This window comes from Alternaria triticimaculans (genome assembly GCF_023758025.1).
Source record: "Alternaria triticimaculans strain BMP 0046 chromosome Unknown scaffold_17, whole genome shotgun sequence".
NCBI classification, from domain to species: Eukaryota; Fungi; Ascomycota; class Dothideomycetes; order Pleosporales; family Pleosporaceae; genus Alternaria; species Alternaria triticimaculans.
This window is the reverse complement of record NW_026055974.1, coordinates 20575-46238: the sequence shown is the minus strand read 5'-3', so window position 1 is coordinate 46238 and position 25664 is coordinate 20575. Positions and strand designations below refer to the sequence as shown.

Below are 25664 nucleotides of genomic sequence, written 5' to 3'. Positions count from 1 at the left end.
CTTTGCTCACATCATTTGAAGCGCGTTTGGAGTAGATAGCAACACGATTATCACCAGTTAGCGTGGAGTTTATCCATCCCCAATTTCCCCGCTTTCGCACCTTCCCGCCTCAGCTAAACACGTCATCCACAGCAGGGTCCCCTTCGGGACAATGATATACACTAAGCGACACTGAACTTAAATTCATGGGAACCCAGGTATGCGGCTTAACATCAGCTTACTTTGCGCACCAGTCCCGCGGGTCGGGTCCGGCAGTTGATTGACAATGATCTTCGGCCCGTATGAAATAGTCAATGATATAAGACGCGGCGTTGCGACACAGCGGCAGAGATAGCGCCTTAAACAACCAGCAATCATAGAAAAATGTCCGCAAACGGGTCAACTACAGCAACCTTCCAGAACCACAATGGTCTTCCGATCGCGATCATTGGCGGCGGACTTGGTGGTGCCGCGCTCGCCATCGGTCTTCTCAAACATGGGGTCAAAGTGCACATCTACGAAGCCTCTCAGGCCTTCGCTGAGATAGGTGCCGGCGTTGGATTCGGTGCTAACGCCACGACTGCATTGCACCTTATCGATCCTCGATTGCTGGAAGGCTACATGAAACACGCCACGATAAACACAGACCCTGAACGCGAAAACACCTTCAACACGATCAGATGGGGTATGGACGAGCGACGACCCAATGGAGCCAAAGCTGGAGATCTCGGTTTCCATCAGACTGACGCAAAGAAGACACCAGATGCGCCGACTGGATTTTGTATGCGAGGTCGGATACACCGGGCGCGTCTGCTCGATGAGATGGTTGCGTTGCTTCCCGAGGACATAACAAGCTTCGGCAAAAGCTTCCAGAGTGTCGAAGAAGTGGGTGCTGGTATGCTCAAGATAAGCTTCGCCGATGGAACGACTACTCTAGCTAGTGCACTCATTGGCTGCGATGGCATTAAGAGCAAGGTACGAAGCTTTGTATGTGGTCCAGATGTGAAGCCAGCGTACGCTCACGAGGCCGCGATAAGGGCTATGGCCCCAGCTGAAGTGGTTAAGAGAGCGCTAGGAGAAGAAAGGGCGCTGAACGGTACATTGTACTGTGGTTATGGGGGAAGTTGCATCACCTATCCTGTCGACCATGGCGAACTCATCAACATGGTTGCCATGCCACACGATCGATCCCTCACCAGCACTTGGGACCAGGATGACTGGATAGTACCTACGAGTGCGGACGAGGTCCGTGAAAAGTTCAAAGACTTCTATCCGCCACTCATCGATCTTATTGCGAGGCATACTCTACCGTCGAAATGGGCACTACACACTCTTCAACACGATAAGCCATACTTCAAGGGCCGTGTGTGTCTACTGGGTGACAGCGCACACGCCACGACGCCTCACATGGGAGCTGGAGCTGGCATGGCTATGGAAGATGCATTTCTCCTCAGTCGCTTAATAGCTGATGTCGGAACTTCTGATAATATTGAGGCTGCTTTCAAGGCCTACGATGCTGTCAGACGACCGAGAACACAGGAATGCATCTCACGGAGTATCGAAAACGGTCTAGCATACAACTTCATGCTTGAAGAGGTAGAAGACGATATGGATAAGATCGAGCAGAAGCTCAATGACAACTGTCGGTGGCTTTGGTATGGGGATTTGGAAGAGCAACTGCGCAGGGCGCAAAAGATACTCAAGGAAACAAGCGGACATGATGTTAGTCAGCTTTAGCGTGCGCGTTGTCCTGTTCACGCAACCGTTCTAAGTTCCTACAATCAATTGTTTTACTTCGTTACAAGTCCAGATGTTGCCTGCCGATTTGTACATTGAAGTGTCGGCATTCGCTCCTTCAGTTTGACGATCCAGGCCAATGCAGCTTACGTCATAGGCCCGAAGGTTTCGGCGATACCGCCGCTCCCGCCAACAAGTCCCGTCTCCTGCTAAGTCCAGGTACCATCTCGCTTCCAGCGGCTACATATCTCTATGCGGCCCCCGGTGTCTAGCATTACAGTATAGTGTTAGGCATTAAGATTACACTAATTATTTGTCTAGTTCTAGAGTATCTTTACTACTATTATAAACTAATTATTCTCTATTATAAAAAAGTATCTTCTACTTTTATAGCTTTAATTATAATTTTAGTAAAATTTTCTTTATAGTATTATTATACTTTTTTTAGCTAAAGTTACTTAGTACTTTTAGTTAAAAGTAAATTAAAAAAATTATTATACTAGTATTAAAAGCGCTAATTATAAAGTTATAGAAGTAAGTAAAAGCTTTATATTTCTACTTTATAAAGATATAGACTTTTACTAGTATAGTTACTATAAAATATATAAAGAAAAACTTAGCTTTAGCTTACTTATAAATTAAAGCTTTTATTTTATATTAGTATTTTTTTTAGTTAGACTTACTAGTATTATAATAAGTAGTAACGTACTTAAGTATTTTATTTTACTACTAGACTAAGTTCTAGAATAAAGTAGCTAATTTATATTTTTTATATATAAAGTTACTAGCGTTAGTAAGTATATAAATTAGCTATATATTTTTTATAATAAAAATAATATTTAAAGTATTATAAAGAAATTTAAGCACTACTTATATAGAATTTTATACTTTAGAAATAAGTAACTATAGTATTATAGAATTTATACTTATAGTATAGCTATCTTTACTACTACACTAAGAACACCTATTAAATAATAAGTTAAATAACCTAAATTAGACACCTAGTATCTCTATGCGGGCACACTTTACTACCTAAAGACTAGATAATCTTTAGGACAATGCCCCTCAGGGTCTACACCGGCGTGGAACGCCTTGGAAAATTCTACGAGCCAAATACCGCGCAGATGCCGAGATCGACCGAGCGCTGATTTCAAACCATCGGACGGGATGTGATTAGTAGGGGCGTATATAGCCTTTTTGATCTGTCTAAGGTCTTGTTGCTCAAACCTCCCAGCTGCTGTTTTTTTGTTTCCTTCAATATCTTCCTACATGTCCGAACTTTCGAACCTACCAAAATCAAACTCCCACAACACCAAGATGTCTGCAGACCGCCTCTTCCAGCCGCTCAAGGTGGGCGCCATGGAGCTCAAGAACCGTATTGCCATGGCACCACTGACGCGTTTCCGTGTCAACGACGACCATGAGATCCTGCCCATGGCCGCACAGTACTACGGCCAGCGTGCTTGCGTACCCGGAACTCTTCTTATCACCGAGGCTACCTTGGTCTCGAAACAATCCGGTGGCTACCCCAACGTACCCGGTATCTACACACAGTCTCAGATCGACGCTTGGAAACCAGTGACCAAGGCGGTCCACGAGAAGGGCTCGTACATTTACATCCAGCTCTGGGCCCTTGGACGTGTAGCGAACAAGGACTTTGCTGCGGCCAACGATATCACTATCAAGTCTTCCAGCGCAACATCTTTAGGCGAGGGCTACGCTACTCCCAAGGAGATGACCGTTGAGGACATCAAGCAGAGCATCTCCGACTACGCACAGGCAGCCAAGAACGCCATCGAGGCTGGCTTCGACGGTGTAGAAATCCACGCTGCCAACGGCTACCTCATCGATCAGTTCCTGCAAGATACCTGCAACAAGCGCACAGACTCCTACGGCGGCTCTGTTGAGAACCGCTCCAGGTTCTGTGTCGAGGCTACCCAGGCTGTTGTGGAGGCTGTTGGCGCTGACAAGACCGGCATCCGGCTGAGTCCGTTCTCCGAATTCCAGGGTATGAAGATGAAGGATCCCCTGCCCCAGTTCACAGACATCATGAAGAGACTAGATGCGTTCAACCTTGCCTACCTCCACCTTGTCGAGGCCCGCGTATCTGGTAACGCAGATGTTGAGGGCTACGACTCTCTCGACCCTCTGCTGCCTCACTACTCTGGCAAGCTGCTCATCGCTGGTGGACTCAAGGCTGAGGACGCGAAGAAGATTGTTGAGGAGCACAAGGACCGCGATGTCGTCGCAGTGTTCGGACGCTACTTCATTAGCACACCCGATCTTGTTTTCCGGATAGAGAAGGGCATTGAGCTTACTCCTTACGACCGCGATACGTTCTACGTTCCCAAGAGCGAGAAGGGATACATTGACTACCCTTTCAGCAAGGAGTGGAAGGAGGCGCACCCCAACTTGTAGAGACTGCGCAACAAGATACCCAGTAGCATTTGCGTGTTTGGTAGAATAATTGGACAACGATTTGAAGACGTACCTGTGTAATGGCTGCTCTGCTCTACTTCGGTCTTGCGCAATTTCGGATGTAGCCGTTGGCACGTCCTCGTACTAACGCATGTCAGCCCCCATCTTTACTGCCGTTATTGCGCAACCTGCGGGTCCTCAAAACACACAACATCTATATATTTGCTGGCTCTAAGAACGGAGGTCGGGATGCGCAACGGCATATGAAGGACATGGACCCCGATGGCACGCAGAAAGGATGCAATCTTGTGTTGGAGCCCGGTAAGCACTCGCGGTAACCGTCACAACCCAGCGTAACAAGTGACGTAGATGCGAAAGTACGCAATGCCACATGTTACGTGCGCCGGAGCAAAGCTCGGTAGTAGGTTAATATATTTGGCGGGAGTTCATCCGGGGTAATGATCCAAGACCCCTGATTCCCTGCGGCTACTCCACATCAATCCCTTAGTACCTAACCTCAGTTGGAACAAAAACCTCCATCGCCCGACGAAAGCAGTAGGTACGCCGTTTCAGTCGCATGTCATTGGAGAAGGAAAAGTGTTTTGAAACAACGCACGAACTTCATCCTCTCACATGCGCATAGCCGTGCCTCCTCGCTTCGGAACTTTTAGATTGACCACCTTAACATCCGTTCATGTCGGCTAGTATTCACGGGGAAACAACCTCGAAATGTTTAGCTCTGGCGACGATCGTGCGATGAGTGTGGTGTGGGTATAAGAAGGGGAGGAGGGTGCAGGAATCTGTGTGTTGCGGACACTCACGACACTCACGATGCACTTCTCCACTTCAGTACTCGGCAGCATTGCTGCGCTCTGCGCAACTGCCAATGGCGCTCTTACTCGTGTCAACGACTTCGGAGCGAACCCATCCAACCTCCAGATGAACATCTACGTTCCTGCCAAGGTTGCGGAGAAGCCTGCGATCATCCTCGCCGTACATCTTCCCATTCCATCCACTCGCAACGATCGTCACTCTGACATTTGAACAGCTGCACTACTGCGGTGGCACCGGCGAAGCCTACGCCCAATCGACAAAGTATAACAGCCTCGCCGAGCAAAAAGGCTTCATCAACATCTTTCCCTCCACCAAGAAAGACAACAACTGCTGGGAAGTCAACACGGCCAAGGGCCTCTCCCGCGATGCCGGCGGCGACAACCAAGGCCTAAACAACATGATCCAGTACACCATCAAGAAGTACAATGCCGACCCCACCAAGGTCTTCGTCACCGGCAGCAGTTCCGGATGCATGATGACCAACGTCATGATGGCTACCTACCCAGACGTCATCGCCGCAGGCTCATGCTACTCCGGTGTCGCAGCGGGCTGTGTTGCAGGCAGCCCCGGTGCCAGTCCCAGCACCGCAGACCCGCGATGCGCAAACGGTCAGGTGATCAAGTCGCAGGCTGAATGGGTTGCTCAGGTCAAGGCTATGTACCCTGGCTACTCTGGCAGTTACCCTCGCATGGCGACTTGGCACGGAACTGCTGACTCGCTCGTCAAGATCCCTAACTTGGGCGAGCAGTTGAAGGAGTGGAGTGGTTTGCTGGGTGTTTCGTTCTCGAAGAACGAGACGAATACTCCGCAGAGTGGGTACACGAAGATGGTCTATGGTGATGGGACGAAGCTTGTGGGGTACAGTGCTCTCAATGTCGGTCACACTGTGCCGGTGCATGAGGCGGAGGACCTCAAGTGGTTTGGACTTTGAGTGGAATGATGAGACTACGACACAATTTGTTAGCCTAGTCTGAATGTATATATCTTTGAACGTCAGTGTGAATATGATTTTTCCACCTCTTAATGTTCAAGCGTCAGAAACGACATTCCCGTGCTGTTATTCGCTCGCATGCTGATGCGGATTTGCGAACGCTGGAATGGAGAAGCCCTTGACCAACGCATCCTTCCGCAGACGCGGGACGAGCTGCACATCCAAATCTTTGCCATCCTGTTGCTGTGAAGGTTTGTTCTTCGAAGTCGCGATAAAATCAAGGGTCCAATATTCCACCTTGCGATCGACATGGCCTTGAATTAGTAGTTCGAAAATGGGGGTATATTCATGACTTCGTGCCGACCTTCAACTACCTCATGACAGGCGGTCTTGCCTCTTTATTGAATGCCATCCTACTGCACAGCCATTCCACCGCCTCCTGCACACCGGTCCCTGTGAGCGCACTGCACGGCAGCACTCTACTGTCTCTTACATTCCCACCCTTTTCTCCCTCGAACACTCTTCTCACAAAGCCCTCTTTGATCCTCACGACCTCGACGCAGTCTTCGCGATCTTGCTTGTTCGCTAGTATCAAGATAGGCACGCCGCTGGCATCTTCATTCGCGAGTACGCTCTCCAAGACCAATTTGCACTCATCCAACCGCCCAATATCTTCTATGCTTGCTGCGTTGTTCGCGCTCATGTCGGCTAGCGTGGCGTTACCCACATCACTGCTGTCTATAACGAAGACGATGGCGTGACAGCTGCTGTAGTATGATTGCCAGAGCCCGCGCAAGCTATGTTGGCCGCCGACGTCCCATATCTTGAGGTAGATGGGTGGATTTGGAGGTGGAAGGGCGATGGTGGCGACGTTTTGGCCGACGGTGGGAACGGTCTTGAGGTTCGGGTGCGAGGCCGAGTAGGTGCCTTTTATTTGCTCGAGGAGCGTCGTCTTGCCGGCATTGTCGAGGCCTAGGAGGAGAACGGAGTACTCTACGGTTCGTTAGTTTTAGTGCGGTGGGTGCATCGAGACTGGGGATGCGTACCTTCCTTACTTGTCGCATGGAGATATATCGACTTGAAGAGGTGATACATGGTTTGCGCGACGCGTTATGTCGACGCGCGCTTCACATGGCCGGCGGGTGAGGGTCTACGGCGCGCGGTTGATGGGGAACGTGTCATACCGTCGCTATCGATAAGCACCATCAGATACCTATACTCCGGAACCTGGCCTTCGTCATCTCAACCACAACGTCTGCAAGGGCGAGCAAGGCAGTGTGAGTATTGAAAAGTCTTGAGACATATATACATATATATATGCTAACTATTACAGGAACCTACGGGCGAGCCAAGCAGAGAACCCAAGCTTAACCAAAAAATCCTTCTCTCGATGTCCTAGAAGTCATTATGTCTACGCCATCCGCAGCCTGGCCCATCGCCGACACCACCCTGACCGAAAAGCTTCTGGACCTGATCCAGCTAGCAACTCACTACCACCAAATCTCGAAGGGCGCCAATGAAGCAACCAAAACGTTGAACCGAGGCACCTCCGAGCTCATCATCATGGCTAGCGACGCCGAGCCCCTCGCCATCACACTTCATCTTCCACTCTTGTGTGAAGACAAGAACGTGCCCTTCGTCTATGTGCCCAGTAAAATGGCACTGGGACGGGCCTGTGGCGTGGGTCGCTCGGTTGTGGCAGTCAGCCTCACTAGCAACGAGGCGAGCGATCTGATGGGGCAGATCAGGGCTATGAAGGATGCGGTGGAGAGGATCGCGATTTGACGATGAAGAGCGGGTCTGGAAATGGCTCGGCTCTGAGTTATCGAGTCCTGGTACTGGTTCGGGATGGGGATGGACAGCAGGTCTGCGCGACGCGAGTGCATAGTAGTTCCGGAATACGCTCTTTAGACATATGAATGCCAACACTTCCTCCGGATGTCGAATCGTCTCTGAATGGCGTTGATGTTGTCTTGCAAGCTCGTTATGTCCCGCCTTTCTCCGTTCCGTAATGTGTCGATGTTGGCATTCCATCAGATAGATCGTCGGGAGAAAGAACGTGGCAGGATAGTAGCACACTATGAAAGCTATAGCACATCAAACAGGACTTGAACTACGCAGGAGCTCTACCGTCTACATTCGTATCATACCCAGGATCTGACAAGATGTTGAGACAATGTAGGCTTCCGAGTACAGTTCCAGTTTTTTCTCATCAATCCTCCACCACTTTGTAGCCCTCAGGGTTCTTTTCGACAAGTTTCGCCCATGTCGTCTCATCTCGGAAACCATCACGCACAGCCTTCCAATCGTCATCCGGTCTTGCGGAAGGCTTGCTGGTTTGTGGGTCGTTGTAATAGTCCTCCCAACGCTGCAAGAGACTCATTATCTCGGAAATGTCTTCCTCTATCCCTCTCCCCATGCGTCGTTTCCCTAGCTCTTCCGGTGGTGTGTACGCATACACTCTGTCCGGTTCATCACCCCATCTTTCTTTCATCACTTCGCTGATACCCCGGAAAAGATCTCGAGGAGTCTTCCCATTGTGGTCAGTCAGCGTTGGATTGGCGCCACACCTGAGGAGAATTTGAAACAACGTATGGGTTCTGACAGGTGACTCCGTAGTAGCCGGATTACACGCCCCGCGCAACGCTTCGGACGCGACTTCATGTTTAGCATAGGTGGCCAATAACATGAAGATCGTTATGTCTACGCCATAACGTGCGTAGGCCAAGTTCGGCGCGTCTACACGGCTTCCATGTTGTAACAGAAGCTCTATGCATTCGATTCTTTGTTCGTCCGGTTCATATGACATCGCATGTGACAATAGTGAGTCATGGTGGCGGTTCTTCACGTTGAGCATACGCTGCAACATTGCTGCATCCGTTTCTAAACTAATCAATCTCTCAAGATCTTTCGTTGAAGCCTTTGTCACTGCCTCTTCCGCCTCGGACCAGTCACGTCCACCACAGTGGATCAAGGCCTCTCTTATTTGACTTCTTAGTAAACTCGCGCGATCTTTCTCAACTTCCGCTTTGTCAGCATCATACTCAGGGTCGATGAACGACGGGCTTTCAGTTTCGTCGGTCTCTGATGGCGCTATTTCTGATCCATCGGCGCGGACTGCCATTTCATAAGTGATGATAGAGTCTAGATCCTCTGGCTCATACTCATATCCTTCGTGTAGAATATACTCCCACATGTTGCCTGTGCGATCAGGATCAAAATCCTGATCCGCTGCGAATGTTACCGATTGTCGAAGGATTATAGAGATGTCAACGTTCAGAGCAAAGAGAAGCTCCAGTGTTTCGTCATTATCAAGCGTAGAGGAGCCAATGACTCCATGAGTCAGACTGAGGGTGTAGTACCTTGATGACAGCATGTCTTGACGGTCGTCCAGGATCGTCTCTACCCAATACTCGTCTAACTCCGATTTCCAACCCAGTTCGAAGATTCTGCGGGCATTTGGATGCCTTCTTGATATGACTGCAGGATCTATCAGCCGGTAAGCAGATTTTGCTTTATGCTCGTTGATGGCAAAGCGTAGTAGTGAGAACTCGGCGGTCTGTGATTGGATACGTAGTGCTCTCCATTCAGGCCACAAGTGCTGCAAAATCTTCAAAACACCCACTTTTTCCCCGAGGATAGCGACTTGGAAAGCTCGACGCACAACGTCTTCTGTGTCCATGTGAGTTTGTGGAAGACGTTCCATGATCCAGCGTACGGCCTCGAGTGTGCCCGTATTACATGCAACTTCCAAAGGAGTTTCAGTGGCCGAATTCTTGAGAAGCAAGGGGTCGTCTTCGATCGAGTCCCGAGTGAAGTTGAAGCGTGTTTTGACTAGGATATCGGTGTTATTGTGGCGAGCAGCCAGATGAATGGGATAATCGCCATCATCATTGGGTTCATCCAAAGGAGCCCCTTGGTCTAGACAGTCGATGATGCCGTCGGGATCATTGTAGGTAAAGCCATCCATTAGCTCTTGCCACAGCTTCTTCCGCACTACAGGGTCGAGTTCCAGGGGCGGATTTAGTACCCTTTCAACCAAGCTTTCGTCTACCAAGAGATGGTCTGAGTAGTCCAGTCCCAGATGGAAAGGCCATCGCTGCATGATCCAAACCCAGGGTCTCCAGCTCTTCCTGATTGGCTGTTGGTATGCCTGGCTGATTGGTAGTCCACTGGGTGTGGCGGTCTGCGCACGTTCATCCACGCTCTCAGCAGTGAATAGCCTCCAGATGGCATATGCAACATGGCAAATGGCAACAATCGCTATGATGGCATTGGCACTTTGCCCCCACTCGCTTATCAAACTGTGCCAGGATTGTTCGATAGTATTTGTTCCACACAGGATGTTGACTATCGATAGTCCATGGAGCAGCACAAATGACCAATAGATCAGATAGTTTGTTGCTAAGGTGGCTGGTAGTGACCTCCAGAGAGCTGTGGCTTTAACGCGTGCGCTTCGTGTAGCATTGTTCTTGTTTTCGATCTTGTTCAGGCTCGATGTGAGACGGTAGGCTACTTCACATGGTAATACTGATACCGCGATGCGGAAAGCCAAGTAAATCCAGTATGCTGCCGAATAGTGCTGGGACGACGATTGGTGCGTTGTAGAGGACTGACACGGTATCTTGTCACGCCGGATGTATGTGCTGAAAGCTATAGCCTGCACAATAGACGCGGCAATCTGCGTCAAGAACCCAAAGCTAACCAGCTTCCGAGCAGCAAGCACGTCCTTATCCGAGAAGGCCATCGATACCGAAGCACTAACTGCATCAATGCTAGAGAGAGCAATGACAAGCTCCTGAGAGTTCAGTCCCTTCCTCCCCTTGGCAAGATTGATCGTGAGATAAAGCAAGTCTATGCCATGTTAAACCCAGAATAGCCTTCAAATTTCTTCGCAACTTACTTGCACACTGAGCCATGCAAAGTTCTTTCGCACCTGAAGTATGTGCTGTGAAATGACCTAAGATTAGTACCAGGAGGAGTACAAGACAAGGTAGAAAAAGGCCAAGCAGGACACCAATGCCCCCAACATCCGGATTGATTTCGTGGTTTTCTTGCAAACAGGCTTCAGATCTGCTGTTACCGAGTAACGGTACAACAACCAAGGCAATTGCAGCCAGTATCGAGCAGATGACTGGTCCCGCTTGGAGGAGCCGAGCACGCTTTCTCGATGTATCCTCTGCGACAATCCCGTTCTGTAGGCGTATCCTGTTCAAGTAGACAAGATGAACTGTGTAGGCAAGTGCAACCACGCTCGTGGTCACGAGGAAGGTATTCAGGAGGTCCATGTTCCGGTACGGTTGGGACGACAGAAGCTGATGAGATACGTCAGGGGGTGACTTCGCCTGCGGAAACCAGGTCTGAGATGCGGGAGGCCAGGAGGGCAGTCTTTTCAAGCATGTTCTAGGTTCGGGTCGAGAGTGCGGCTGAAGCTCGCGTTGGGCAGTTTCGCACTGCCCCAAATGTGACTGCATCTACGGCTGTGCCAGCGCATTGCGCCAATGGTGTCATTGGTGGCAAGAATCTGTGTTGCGTCTTACTGCATACACGTTGTTCAATGTTAACAAACAGGCAGTTCCTAAGACGATGTATACTTCTGACTGATCTTTCCTGTAGGATGCGAGACGGATTGTAGTCACCCTTGGTGGAGTCTGTAGAAGCTAACGGAAGCAATGCCCGCTCAAGGGTGGTACACGTGCCCGACGACACGCATGTGACATTGGAGCTGGGCTGAACGCTAACCTTTGATGACACTAGTGTGTGGAGCCGCATGCAGGCGTAGATATCGAAATGCTCGTTGTTCTAGACTGCAAAGGATCTAGCTATCTGGGCGTTCGCGCCTTGTTCTAGCAGCAGCAGATGTGTTTTCTTATGTCGTGAGTCTTGGGAGGGTGTAGGATTGGGACGTTGGGGTGCAGGAGACTACCTTAGTACTACTTCTCCAGCCACCGCTCAGATGACATCATGCCGGCACCGCCACGTTCAGCATAGTTTCAAGTCACTAACAGCGACCGTTATTCTAGGCGGTTCTTGAGATTGACATTCAGTTGCCGCGGAAGCCGTGAATTACGTGCAGCTTGCCTGGGCAGTGGTTATCTTATCTGGAGCAGGGTGAGACATTGGGCGCTAAAGTCATGGATCGCCGGGGAATGGACGTCTAACAGGGTCATCTGCAGCTTTGCTCCCACCCACTCGCACACTCCAGAGGGGCACGACGAGCGCGGTAATGCATCTTTGCCCTTGCCTAATAGCTGTCATTGTACGGCGGCAGAATCGTGACTTGTGCGGAGAGCCACGTAGTTTGAGCATTTGAGCTGTGACCACAGCAGCTCCCAAAACAAGGTTGAACTACAGATAGTCTGACAGCCTGCCCTTGCCCAACCTCACAGCTCCCTCGCACAGCGACACCACCATGGAAGATCGCACGCCCGCCGCGGGTAAAGCGAAGCCGTCGCCCGAGACGTCGCGCCGCAGCAGCACCTATGGCACCGGCAGCGACACGCCCACCCAGAGCGCGACGCCCAGCGACTCGGCGCGCCGACGGCCGCAAGCCGCCATGCAACCCTCTGGCTATGGTACGCGCATCATCTGGCGACCCGGGGAGGATACCATGATGCTAATTCCACTGCAGGCTCCATCACGTCCGGCATCGAGCGCCGCCAGCAGGCCGCCGCGACGGCGCACGAAAGCTCGACCAAGCCCAAGAAGCCGCCCATGAGCCGACGCGCTACGTCGTCCAAATGGCCGCAGAAGGGGCAGGAGTTCAGTGTCGACGACGCCGAAGAGGAGGTGGAGCTGGACCAGGCCCAGCAGGACCAGCAGAAGAAGCAGCGACAGACACTGCGCCGCAAGCCCTCGACCGTCCGCCGCCGCACCGCCGCGCCCCCGCCCAACCTAGCCACCATCGACTCGACCGAAGACGACGAGGTCGAGCAGGAGAACGCCGGCCCTCCGACCGGCGGCGATGCAGATGTGACGCCCTCGTCCAGCGAGGAGACGGTACAAGCTGAGGAGGAGGAGAGCGGAGGCGGCGATGAAGATGACGACCTGAGCGACGCCGAGAGCTTCACGCTGCGCGACCGCCAGGATGCCATCAACGTCACACATCCCTTCGGTATCAGGATCTGGAAGCCTGCGCTTTACAAGAAGGGTCGTTCGGTCCAGCGCAACGCTGAAGAAGACATCCACTCGTCACCCGGCCTCTACGTCAGCCGATGGCTGCTTCTCTTCAATATCGCCTGGACCCTCGTATTCGGATGGTGGCTAGCTGCTGTTGCGACTGTGGGCGGTCTGCTCTGCGCGCTCCTGGGCTTCAACGAGAGCTGCAAGGAGTACTCGCATTTGCTTTTCGCCCTAGCCGGCTACCTCTTCTACCCCTTCGGCAAATACGTCAAGCTCATGCAGGATGAGGCCTACATAGAAGAGGACGAGGGCGAGGGCCGCAGCATCAGCGAGTACGAGCAATGGCAGAGCGGCGACATCGAAGAAGGACGTCTGTTCTTCGGCCCAACAACTGGCACAAGCTCCTTGATCGGCCGCAGACGCAACAGCGTAGATTCCACAGGTGGAGAGACGACAAGCCTCCTCGGTCGAGATGGACGTGCCAATGTCAACCACACCGACACGGCCAACACTAAGAGGAGGCTTTTTGGCCGCGGCAAGTGGAATCTTGGCCGTGTCGTCTTTTTCCTGTTCTTCTACGGCTTCCTCACACCCTCGTTGTTCCTCGTCTCGGCTCTGTGCTGGTTCCTCGTCTTCACTATACCTATGGGGAAGACTACCCTGCTGTTGTTCGATCATCTGCGGCGTCATCCTCTGGCGCTCTCGTTCCATTCTGACAACGGCAACGTGCGCCGCCCCGGAGAGTCGTCATCGATCCTGCTCTGTACCTACCGCGCAGTCGGTATCAAGTACTGGAAGTACACCATTGACGGAACCAACATCTTCCTCATCAACCTCCTTGGCTTGGTCGCCTTCACCATCTTCGACTACTTCGTCTTGGCTGAGGCCTTGGAGATGAAGTTCTGGCTGACGGATCAGTTCCTGTTGTTCTCCCTAGCACTGTTGTCAATCATTCCGTTGGCATACTTCATTGGTCAGGCCGTGGCGTCCATCTCAGCTCAGTCCTCGATGGGCGTTGGTGCTACTATCAACGCTTTCTTCTCCACTGTTGTCGAAGTGTTCCTGTACTGCGTGGCCCTCAAACAAGGCAAAGCTCAACTTGTCGAAGGTAGTATCATCGGCAGTATCTTCGCAGGTATCTTGTTCTTACCAGGATTGTCCATGTGCTTTGGTGCTCTCAAGCGTAAGACTCAGCGTTTCAACGTACGATCCGCTGGTGTCACTTCAACTATGCTACTATTCGCCGTTATTGGCGCTTTCGGTCCGACATTGTTCTACCAGATCTATGGAAGCGTGAGTATAGCCCCATTCCACGTCGATCCTGTGCTAACCAAAACCAGCACGAACTCAACTGCCACCAATGCGTGCACTCGAATCACCACGTTCCCCTTGAGCGAGACTGCCGTAGATGTTACTACTCACAAACACCAGCACTCAATGATCGCTTCTACAACGAAGCTGTAAAGCCTTACACCTGGTTTGCGGCTACTCTGCTGTTCTTCTCCTACATCATCGGTCTTCTGTTTACCCTTCGTACTCATGCAGCGACAATCTGGACGGAGCCAGATGCTCAAGAGAAGAAGATACTCGAGATGAGCGCCAGCAGTCTCAGTCAAAGCGGCCACATGGACTTTCCACATGCGTCTTTCGTCAGGCAAGCGACAGGAAATTCCATATCTCGTGCGCACATACGCGACAGCCAGCTGTACAAGCGTATGGTTAGCCAGACTTTGCAAGAAGTTGGTCTTGGACCTGAACACCATGCATCAGACACCGGTCGGCCTGGATCCAAATCGGATAGCAACACACCGCACATGGTACCGCCAAAAGAGAGCGACGCTGTCTCGCACCACTCTTTCCACGTTGAGGGGCTTACAGATGATGCTGCAGAGTCACTTGCGCGACAAATCACTGAGATCGCGGCAACGACGACCGCTTTGGCGACGCGTGACGTTACCAGGGCTCCTCGCAAAGCAGCTCAAATGGCCCATACATCAAACAAAGCGCACGCAGAACGCCCTGTTCACACACGAACAAACACAGAGGCTGCGCCCGAGGAGCTTGATACAGCGACTGGACATGCTTCTGGCGGACACGATGCGCCGAACTGGAGCCGTCAAAAGAGTGCTGCTATCCTGCTGACTGCGACCGTCGCATATGCCATCATCGCAGAGATCCTCGTCAATACCGTTGATGGTGTTCTCGAGGGCTCTGACATTGACGAGAAGTTCTTGGGTATCACGCTCTTCGCACTGGTTCCCAACACGACTGAGTTCCTCAACGCCATCTCGTTTGCCATGAACGGCAACATTGCTCTTTCTATGGAGATTGGTTCTGCATACGCTCTCCAAGTGTGTCTTCTCCAGATTCCGGCTTTGGTATTCTACAGTGCCATTCATACTGGGTACATTCCCGCTCAGGACGTTGCCAGCCAGACGTTCACGCTCATCTTCCCGCAATGGGACATGGTTACCGTCATCCTCTGCGTCTTTCTCTTGTCGTACATGTACGGCGAGGGTAAGAGCAATTACTTCAAGGGCTCTATTCTTATCTTGTCGTATCTTGTCGTCATTGCCGGCTTTTACCTCTCCGGATTCAACGATTTCCAGAAGATGGGCGTCGATCCGATGGACACGCTGGCGCTTGGGGGTTTGGTCGAGCAGCAGGTGCAGTCTATGACATTCAAGACACCTGGAAGAGGTCGCAGTGGTGTGGCGTACTGAAAAGCTTTATTGTGATATTGAGGTATGGAGGGGGATGTTAAGAAGAATGTTAATGAGTATTTGCAATGGGCAGGTTTCTGCACAAAAGGTACATAGCGCAGGCGTTTGAGGAAAACTTTATATTGGGAATAATTAGTTATGAAACGCACAAATAGTGGCACGACTGCCACGTAATCGGACATGAAGATGCTCTGTTGATCTGTGAAGTATAAACCATATTGGGCTGCACGCAAGTCGAGCGGTGATCGATGATTAGCCCATGCAGCGTGCAATGTTCTTTCGGTGCGGCACCAGAGAAAGTATATGCATGAGCTCCTAACTCGGACTGCTGACAGAAACTTGATCAGGATCTGTTTGAACATCGTGTTTCGCATAGTCGTCTACGTGAAGCCTATAGATCAAAGACACATGAAGTCGGACCGTAAAAGCTGCTCAGCCATGCAAGTGACGACGGCTTCACAGCATCCTGCGATGGGCGTGCAAAGTCGAGATGCGCGGAGTGAGGCGGGTATATCTTACAGGTCACGATGCGACGAAGTCCGCAAGTCGCAGCGCATGGAGTGGGTCCCCCGGGCGATCCAACGTGGGAGGATTGGAGAGGAGGGTGCGCGCACATGGTGCGGCAGTCTCGGAGTGGCAGATTACAGTGGGTCGCCGGCGTCAGCGGGCGTGTGAAGATCAATCGATACGCCATGGCCGTCCGCGCCTCTCCGTCGAGGCTTCAATCGACCCTCGCCGCCCCGTCTATTTCTATGTCGCGGTTTGGTGTTCGCGCGCGATATGGTAGTGCGCAGTCGCGGGATTTGCTTTGTCGTATACTCGCTTTGAACCACCTGGGCTTGGGACGCGCGACAGCTGAAGCCACACCCCGCGCTCGAGATCTTCTCTCCATGAGGCGTCGGGCCTGGTGTGCTGGTCATCGATAAGGCCGACGGTCAGCCGTTCGCTGCTGAGCGAGCGATATTGCTACCCAGTGTTGCATCATACACAGCATAGACCCTGAGATGCTGCTCGTGCGACCGCGCCGCCTGCCGTCGCGATTGGCGTGGCTCTTGTTCGCGACCGTCGCCACGGCCACGATATCCTCGTCTAACACGTCTACCGCGCGTACAAATCTTTACGACGGCACTCTGCCGCTCACTAACGCTCAGGGCGACGACGGGACCAGGATAGCCGACCTGATCCCATTGACTAAGGATGCCGCCAACTCAGTTCGTCAAACACTATTCGTCGCATAGCCTTCATGCACTGACAAAGCACTAGGTCCAGGGCAATCTGTACAATACAAACTACACCAGCGTCGTCGGCATCTCCAATGACGAAATCGCATACATCAGCTGCGATACCACCGACTACAACGGCTACGAATCTGCGCAGGGCGTCTTCGAACAGACCTACTTGCAAGGCAACATCTCGGCAGTGATACTGTATAGCAGGACGTCAGACTACTGCAACTACACTCAGGACAGGACACAGGTCATGATGGACGAGTTCGCCATATACTCGATGACGAACAGAGCGGACTCAGCAAAGGTGCGCAACGACATCATCGACATGCCGGCAGCCATGAAATACTTCGTTCAAGTCAAGGCACGGGATGAGGGAAACAACGACTCCGGCAACAACGGCCAGTACGGTCAGCAGAATCCCTTGGGACCTTCGCCTTCGACCGCCGTCGCCATGATCATTCTGTACAGTATTACCGGCATCATCACGGCATTGTTCCTCGTCATTATCATCACCGGCGCCGTTCGCGCGCATCGCCACCCCGAGCGATACGGCCCTCGAAACGTACTCGGACGACCAAGGCAAAGTAGGGCAAGAGGACTGGGACGAGCTATCCTGGATACCATACCCATCGTCAAGTTTGGCGAAAAAGAGCCGGCCAAACCTGCCGATGTTGAACTGGGCTCGACAGCAGAAACACGGGATGTGAGTGGCGTGAACACGGACGCGGAAGCGCAAGCGAGCTCAGGCACGGCTGCGACCCAGCACGACACGGCTCCGGCTTCTGTGCCTGGTGCGACTGAGACAGCACAGGTCGTAACATCAGACCCCGCGGAAGAGCAACAATCCGGCATCGCGCCGGCACAGCCTGTTGCTGCAGGTGCGACAACGGGTACCGACAATGCTTCACCGGACGAAGGCCTAGGATGCTCGATCTGTACCGAAGACTTCGAGAAGGGTCAAGATCTCCGTGTTCTTCCATGCGACCACAAGTTCCATCCAGAATGCGTGGACCCATGGTTACTAAACGTGTCCGGCACATGTCCATTGTGGTATGTTAATCCTCGACGTCACACACAGATATTGTACTAATCTCTACTAGCCGGGTCGACCTCCGCCCAGTCAACTCGCGCGATTCAACGGGATCGCAAGAAGATGAGCTCGCTCCCCCTCTCAACCCCGAAGGCGACACTTCCCATCGCCGCCGTACCGCGCTCTTCGACATACTGTCGCTCCGTCAACGGCCGAACGCCTCGCCCGAAGAGCGCATCTCTGCTCTACGACGACTAAGAGAACAACGGAGGAACCAAAGCGGTGATGTCGCAAGTGGCAGTGCAAACGCGAGCGCCGAGGATGTCGACGGCGCGCGCGATAGGAGGAATAGGCGTATCAGTGCCCGACTGAGCGATGTCTTCTCTGGTCGTTCGAGGAGGGAAAGGGCTGATGAGAGTTCAGCACAACAAAGTGGGCCAAGTAGGAATGAAGCGGAAGCTGCTCCTGGCGCGAGTGGGCCTACAGCTTGAGCGGAGGATGTGGATTGTATACGAAAATGATGATAGTTGTACAGAGTATCTGTATTGGCGTTTAGGATCTCGCTTTCCCAGGTCAGGGGTTTATGGGTTGCGCATCGTACGGCGTTGCGGGATACCAGGTTGTCTTGGGTAGCATGCATTCGCTATGCTCCAGGATGCTAAATGCTATTTGTTGTACTACCCATTCTACTTGTTGCGGCCCGGTGCTTCTGTCTTCGTGATGCGTATCCTCACTTAGTTTATCTGGAACGTGTCTTAAGCGACCGTCGTTGATAGCTGAACTCATATCAGGGGGTGGTGCGTAAAAATGAAGGACGCAACCCTCTTAGTACTACGGTGGTTTCTTAGCTGTTGCTGCCAGGCTTTAGTGATGATCAGAAAGCAGATCAGACAGTGAAGTTACACATCCCAAGCCTTAGACGTCCACAGTCACTCCACTTCTTCACGGCCAGGCTCTTCACAACCCCCTCTTTGGTTCATGGACAATTAGCCTACTGCATATCGTCCAATCCAATCCTATCGACGGATGCAAGCCAATGCATGACATGCCGGGGAGTGAATCCTTCTTGGATTGCCAAGTGCCAACATGATCGCGATCAGCACACATGACGCGGTTCCAATGTCGATGTGGCTGCCCAGGTGTTCACCGGTTCTGACATGCTTATCTGCAGCACAACTGCAATACTGAGCGACGACATTTCTCTCAACTGCGCACATCGAAACTTCGTCAGCTTCGCGAAATCAGACAATGGCTGCACATACTCCCTCAGAGCCGACTTCGCCAGAGCCAGCTCCGTCCGATCCACCACCAAACCAACCCCACACCTTCGATCGCAACACACCCGACCAACAAGAAATCACCACCATCCTTGCCAAATTCAACAAGGATCCTCTTGAACTGAGCGTCATCTCCCTGGGCAAAGATGGAGTCCTGCGAAATCTATCGGCGGATCGTGCAGTCCTTGATGCTGTCGGATTGAGCCCGCGGCTGGTGAAAGCGTTCTTGGACCGCGTCCCTCCAGACTACCGCGCGCTCACGCCAGAACTCGAAGATGTCGATGGGTCGAAGGCTACGTATGAGGAGATGTGGCACCCGGGTCCAGGGCTACTGCCGCGACCTATGGGCGAGGAACAGAAGAAGCGGGCGTTGGCGAGTTTGGAAACCAATTAGCGACAGGAGTTTCAAATTAGCGATAGCACTTGAACAGATGCTAACAACATGTATCTTGGCCGAACCTCTTTGATACTACAAGCTGTAGAGTGCAACTGCCCATACCTAATGAATCCAAATGTATCTCCCACGGTATACGGTGGTTGTTTACATGCAGTTTGCACCACTCGATCTTTGCTACGTATCCTAGGCCAACAAACCTTGCTTAGACATATTGTTGTAGCATCGGTAATTCTCGAACGCGCAGGACTTGTTGCCGTGCTGACGGCCTAATTGGTTGGGTAAGCTCCAGTTTGGAAGCGTCGTTCAGCCTCTCTAGGCAACAGCACTACATAAGTACACGCAGAAAGTTCCGCACACCGAAATATACAGTCTACATTCAAGACTTGCGATCTCCAGTTCATTCTGATCGCCAGGGTCACACTTGCGATTTGCATGTTCTACCTAGGTACCTAGGTAGGTATAAGCATGCCTTGGAAATAGCGAGACTTCATGAGATAGAGTGGGTGGCAAAGGTTGAGAGCTATTTGGGCGTAATGGTTAGATACGAGGCAGCGACACGTCGTGTGTGTAACACCAGGTAGCTAAGCGACTAATCAATGATCGCGCAGCCAACGTAAGCACGATAACATCTATGCATGCCCAGTAACTCATGGTCAGAGCTGGCTCTACCATATATGCTTTCACACAAATCTGCACTAAGCTTTCAGAGCGGCCGCCTCTGGATAGGTACTCATAACACACAGCGACATTTTATCACCTGGGCGCCCTCTCGTGGTGGCGGTTCCAGCGTACATAGGTCCCATCTGCGCGAGTCTACTTACCACTACAGTTACAGACACAAGCCCAATCGCGTGGCTGCTCTCACCCAAAGGTTTAATTTACTCGAAACCCTGGGCTGATATAACAGATGAGGCTCAGGATGGCTGCAGGCTTTGCAGGATCCTGAAGGATTTCATAGATCAGGCAGATGAAAAGTCACGAGCTCGACGTAATCGACTTCAGGGCGCCGCCGCTATTGTCTCAAATACGCCAGAGGAAGAAAGAGCAGTTCGCTTCGTGCTACGTCTATCAGGAAAACATTTGATGATCAACACCCCGGACGATGTTTTTGCGGGCACTTTACAGTACCGAGCGACAACGAATTTTGGTACAGTCACAGCCTAGACGCCTTGTCGCAGCTGATAAAGTCATTATAGGTGATCTTGCGGCGAAGTATCTGCCACAGGCAACTACCAAGTTGAATCGAGGGGACCCAGTGACCTTCGGTACGATTCGTTCGTGGATCGTGGAGTGCGACCATCGGCATGACGATTGCGCGAGCCTCCAATCCAGTCTTCCTGCAAGGTTGATAAATCTCTCCAACATTTCGGCCGAGGAACGAGACCTTCGACTATACATCCCCAAACATGGGGAAATGGGACGTTATGCAGCACTGAGCTACTGTTGGGGCTATTCACAACCAGTCACTACAAGCGAAAAGAGCCTGTTGCGACACTTGCGCAAGATCCCGTACGACAACCTTCCGCAAACGCTGCAAGATGCAGTCAGAGTTACCAAAGCTATGGGTTTGCAGTTTCTCTGGGTCGATGCCTTGTGTATCGTACAGGATTCGGAGAGCGACAAGCGAACGGAGATAGCGAAGATGGCCGAGATTTACCAGAATGCATGTTTCACCATAGTGGCCGCTTGCTCAACGAGTTCGGCTGAAGGCTTTCTTCAGGTGCGGGATGGTCTGCCGCCAGCCCTGGAGATACCAGTGGGTTGTGGGAACGGTAACGTCGGCAGCATTGCTCTGCTGCCAACATACGAGGGCCCCAGGCATGAACCTCTACATGACAGAGCCTGGACTTTGCAAGAGATCATCCTCTCACAACGCCTTTTGATCTTTGGCAAGAACTCCGTTGGATGGAAGTGCGAGCAAATGGATCGTGGTATACATGGCTGGACGGACTGGAACGGTTACTGTGCATCTACAGGCTTGACGACCATTCGCTTCGCACCAGGCGGCAAAATAGTACGTCCATCGCTGAGCTTTTACTCAGCCAACATCAGCTCTTTCAACAACCCTTCATCGTTGGCTGAGACACAGCCGTACATTTTTCGACTTTGGAGAGATGTTGTCAAAGACTATTCGACTCGCTCGATGACAAACGAAGGAGACAAACTCAGCGCCATAGCAGGAATGGTGGCGTACTTTCAAGAAGTTATAAAGGACACGTACTATACCGCTAAACCTAGGTTGCGCAATAGCAATCTGTAAGGCAGATAGAATAGCAACGTTATTTAATATTAAATTATAAAGTATAATACATTTTAAGAATTATAAAGCTTATCTATTACTATAATATTAAAAATATATATTATTTAGTATATATATTAGAGTACTATTAGATATTAAAGTATAATAGTATATTAGGTAAATGTTAATATTAGATAGCTATTAAGTATATATTAAATAACAAAATACATTTAACGCTTAACTTACTATATAATATTAACTACTAATATAAAAATATAATAAGTAGGTCTTATAGATTAATAGGTGTATAGTATATATTATTCTATAATATATAGCTATTATCTATATAGTACACTAATAGTAATTAAAGTTATAATACTATTTTATTATTATAATAAGAGCTAATAAATTTTAAAGTCTAATTTAATTTATTATATTATATACGTATTCTAGATAGCTACTTTTAGACTTATTCTACTTAGAGATCTAGCCTATTTATAGACGCGTATACTTACTAGCTTTTTTTTACTCTTATAACTATAATAAGAATAGTAATACTTCTATTATACTACTTTTTCTATATTCTAAAAGTTATAAAAAGCTTTACTTACGCTACTTTAGCTTTAGACTATACTTACTACTATAAACTAGCGTATTCTTATTATAATACTATTTAACTTTTTATATTATATTACTTTTATAATATTATATAATAATACGCTAGTACTACTATATTATACTATATAATTCTAAGTTTAGATAATCTCTACTTAAAGACGTATAAGTCTATATTTACTTTTCTATTATATATAAAGTAATATTATAGTATACTTAGTACTAAACGTGTTATTAGAATTACTAATTCTATAGTAAGATTATAGTTATGTCTTTAGTCTTTATAAAGCCTATTATATATATATAAGTAAAGATTATAGTAAAGAATTATAAGTAGTAAACTATATAAGAATAGTAACTTAGTGTTAATATTAAGTATACGCTTTACTTTATTTCTATTATTAGAGCTAAAAGATATTATTATACTAACTAAAGATAAAGAGCTTAGTATACTATAGTAAATACAAAACTAGTCTATTTAAATATATTTTTAGTATAATTAAGCTAGCGTGCTTAAGATATATTAGTATTATATAGTAGATTAGTTAATTTAAAATAAGTCTTCTAGATAAAAAGAGATTAGAGTAGTATTTTATAGTACTAATATTAACGCGTATAAATCTAGTATAGAACTATTAAAGCTTTAGTTTAGTTAGCTATATTTATTATTTTACTATTTTACTTTTACTTACTTTACTTATATTTAAATAGTTACTAATAGCTACTATAGTAGCTAATTATAATAATACTATACTTTACTAAAACGCGTATAGTTACTATAGTAAATATCTACTATAGTAGAGCTTCTAGATTACTTATTAGTATAGCTTACTATTACTATTACTATTATTATAATACTTTTTTATCTCTTTTCTTACTATTCTTATAGCTATTAAAACGTTTATACTATAGTTATACTCTATTAGCTAGAAATATTACTTACTATCTAATTATTAGATAACTCTATATATATTACTATAGCGTTTATAAACTATACTTACTTTTACTTTTATTACGCCTAGGTAATAGCTAATAATATAAGTATAGACTCTAAAGCGCTATAAATCTCTACTTACTATCTACTTACCTCTATTTCTTTTACTTTTATATCTACTTTTACTACTAATAATAATAATAATAATAATAATATACTTAATTATTAGATATCTAGAAAAGTTATAGCTATCTAAAGAAGAAAAAGTTACTTACTTCTAAGGTTAAAGAGAATCTAAAGAATAAAACTATTAAGATCTATAAGTTCTTACTCTTAATAATACTACGTATATATACTAATAATATTTAGCTTTAGTAGCCTAGCTAAGTACACACTAATAGTTTATTATTAACTACTAAATATAAGTTATAACTATAAAGTAGTAGATACTTAGAAATAATATTCTTGCGTTATAGTAACTATAGCGCTTAATTATTATTTATCTAATATATTATAGTTACTTTAGTAGCTAAGGCTACTACTAATAAGAAGTAGTATAATATTTTATCTACTATACGTAGGTAAGTAATAGTAATAATTTAGTAAACCTTTCTAACTTTCTATAAAGCTATAATACTTTATAAGTAAAAGGCTAAAACTAATAAAAATAGTAATAACGCTAAAGTTACTTCTAAGAAGGCTATAATACTTTATAAGTAAAAGGCATAGCTTATATAAGCTTAATTACTTAATTATTATATATTTATATAAGTTATAATTACTTTAGCTAGAGCTACTACTAATAAGAAGTAGTATCTAGCTAGCGTAATAAGAAGTAGTATAATATTCTACTATATATAGATAAGTAATAGTAATAACTTAATAAACTTTACTAACTTTTTATAGTTTACTACTACTAAGAAGATAGCTACTTTTTATAAGCGTAAGGCTAAGACTAATAAGAATAATAATAATACTAAGGTTACTTCTAAGAAGAGTCTCTCTTTTTTAGCTCTATTCTTAATTAATATATCTAGTAAACTACTTTAACCTTAATAAGTATAGTCTACTACTAGTGTAGCTATAAAGCCTATTAGTCTACTAGCTAAGAAAGTAAAGGTTTAAGATATATAGATTTATTAATACCTTAATCTTACTTATTAAGTATAATTATTCTTTTCTTTTTTATTAGTATAATATCTAATTAATAAATTATACTAATATTCTTTAGTTAGATTAATATCTACTTAATTAATCTAAGCTATAATTACTACGCTAAATTACTATTTACTTTATTAATATTCTTATTACCTTTTATATAAATCTAAGCTATACTTATTACGCTATTATCTAATACTCTACTATATTATTATTACTCTTTATATAAGTCTAAGCTATATCTATTATACTATTATTCTATCTCTTATTAATCTATCTATATATAAGTTACCTTTAGTATAAAAGCTATTACTAGATATATAAACTAGGTTAAAGATATATAATATAAAGTTAAAGTCTTAGGTATAAGATATTATAGTTAAAAGTTATATATATTAATAATATTATAGTAGAAAGATATTTATAGAAAGAGAATATTATTATTAATAACCTTACTTAAAGTAAGAGTTAGACTCTAGCTAGAGATAAAGAAATATAAAGTACTTAAGGTTAGCTAGTAGAGTTTAAACTAGCTTAAAAAAGATTAGAAAAAGTTAGAATTTACTATAAAATTATAAGTTTATATTAGTAAAAATACTAGTAAATAATAAAGTATATTAAGAGAATTTATAAGAAAAGTATAAAGATTAGTAATAAGTAGGTTTAAAAAGGCTAAGAAAGAGAAGATATTCTAAGCTAAAGAAAGTTTAGCTAAACTTAAAGAAGAGTAGTTTAGTTAGCCTTCTACTTAGATATTAGAATATCTACCTATATATTTTAGCTTCTAGAGACTTAGCTATTTTTATATTTTTAATATTCTAGCTATTTAAATAGACACTACTAAGTTAGACTTAGCTATTTTAAGCCTTATTTTTATAAGTTTTAGCTTAATAGTAATAGTAAAAGTATATATTTTAGTTAATTTAAGCTATAGAAAATATAATTAATAATAGGTATTAAGTTAGACTTAGTTATTTTAATACTTATTATACTAGTTAATATACTTATAAGTAGTAGTAAAAGCGCTTATCTTAGGTAATT

General features: G+C 47.2%; 8 protein-coding genes across 8 annotated transcripts; 6 read left to right on the top strand and 2 right to left on the bottom strand.

Moving 5' to 3' along the window:
• Nucleotides 1–363: 363 nt before the first annotated feature.
• Nucleotides 364–1716, top strand: J4E78_008789 (uncharacterized protein; the record flags this gene model as incomplete). The annotated part of the gene is made up of 1 exon (XM_049369389.1): nucleotides 364–1716. One exon carries the CDS (start codon nucleotides 364–366, stop codon nucleotides 1714–1716), a length of 1353 nt encoding a protein of 450 aa, XP_049218713.1.
• Nucleotides 1717–3033: 1317 nt separating this feature from the next.
• J4E78_008788 (uncharacterized protein) lies at nucleotides 3034–4134 on the top strand (the record flags this gene model as incomplete). The annotated part of the gene is made up of 1 exon (XM_049369388.1): nucleotides 3034–4134. The coding sequence occupies one exon, from the start codon at nucleotides 3034–3036 to the stop codon at nucleotides 4132–4134; it is 1101 nt and encodes a 366-aa protein (XP_049218712.1).
• An 831-nt stretch (nucleotides 4135–4965) lies between these two features.
• J4E78_008787 (uncharacterized protein) lies at nucleotides 4966–5899 on the top strand (the record flags this gene model as incomplete). Its single annotated transcript, XM_049369387.1, has 2 exons — nucleotides 4966–5127; nucleotides 5183–5899. 2 exons carry the CDS (start codon nucleotides 4966–4968, stop codon nucleotides 5897–5899), a joined length of 879 nt encoding a protein of 292 aa, XP_049218711.1.
• A 370-nt stretch (nucleotides 5900–6269) lies between these two features.
• On the bottom strand, nucleotides 6270–6994 carry J4E78_008786 (uncharacterized protein; the record flags this gene model as incomplete). The annotated part of the gene is made up of 2 exons (XM_049369386.1): nucleotides 6270–6892; nucleotides 6946–6994. The coding sequence occupies 2 exons, from the start codon at nucleotides 6992–6994 to the stop codon at nucleotides 6270–6272; spliced, it is 672 nt and encodes a 223-aa protein (XP_049218710.1).
• A 1117-nt stretch (nucleotides 6995–8111) lies between these two features.
• On the bottom strand, nucleotides 8112–10004 carry J4E78_008785 (uncharacterized protein; the record flags this gene model as incomplete). The annotated part of the gene is made up of 1 exon (XM_049369385.1): nucleotides 8112–10004. The coding sequence occupies one exon, from the start codon at nucleotides 10002–10004 to the stop codon at nucleotides 8112–8114; it is 1893 nt and encodes a 630-aa protein (XP_049218709.1).
• A 2307-nt stretch (nucleotides 10005–12311) lies between these two features.
• J4E78_008784 (uncharacterized protein) lies at nucleotides 12312–15744 on the top strand (the record flags this gene model as incomplete). The annotated part of the gene is made up of 3 exons (XM_049369384.1): nucleotides 12312–12474; nucleotides 12531–14314; nucleotides 14362–15744. 3 exons carry the CDS (start codon nucleotides 12312–12314, stop codon nucleotides 15742–15744), a joined length of 3330 nt encoding a protein of 1109 aa, XP_049218708.1.
• Nucleotides 15745–16748: 1004 nt separating this feature from the next.
• Nucleotides 16749–18494, top strand: J4E78_008783 (uncharacterized protein; the record flags this gene model as incomplete). The annotated part of the gene is made up of 3 exons (XM_049369383.1): nucleotides 16749–16955; nucleotides 17008–18023; nucleotides 18074–18494. 3 exons carry the CDS (start codon nucleotides 16749–16751, stop codon nucleotides 18492–18494), a joined length of 1644 nt encoding a protein of 547 aa, XP_049218707.1.
• A 757-nt stretch (nucleotides 18495–19251) lies between these two features.
• J4E78_008782 (uncharacterized protein) lies at nucleotides 19252–19674 on the top strand (the record flags this gene model as incomplete). The annotated part of the gene is made up of 1 exon (XM_049369382.1): nucleotides 19252–19674. One exon carries the CDS (start codon nucleotides 19252–19254, stop codon nucleotides 19672–19674), a length of 423 nt encoding a protein of 140 aa, XP_049218706.1.
• Nucleotides 19675–25664: the final 5990 nt, after the last annotated feature.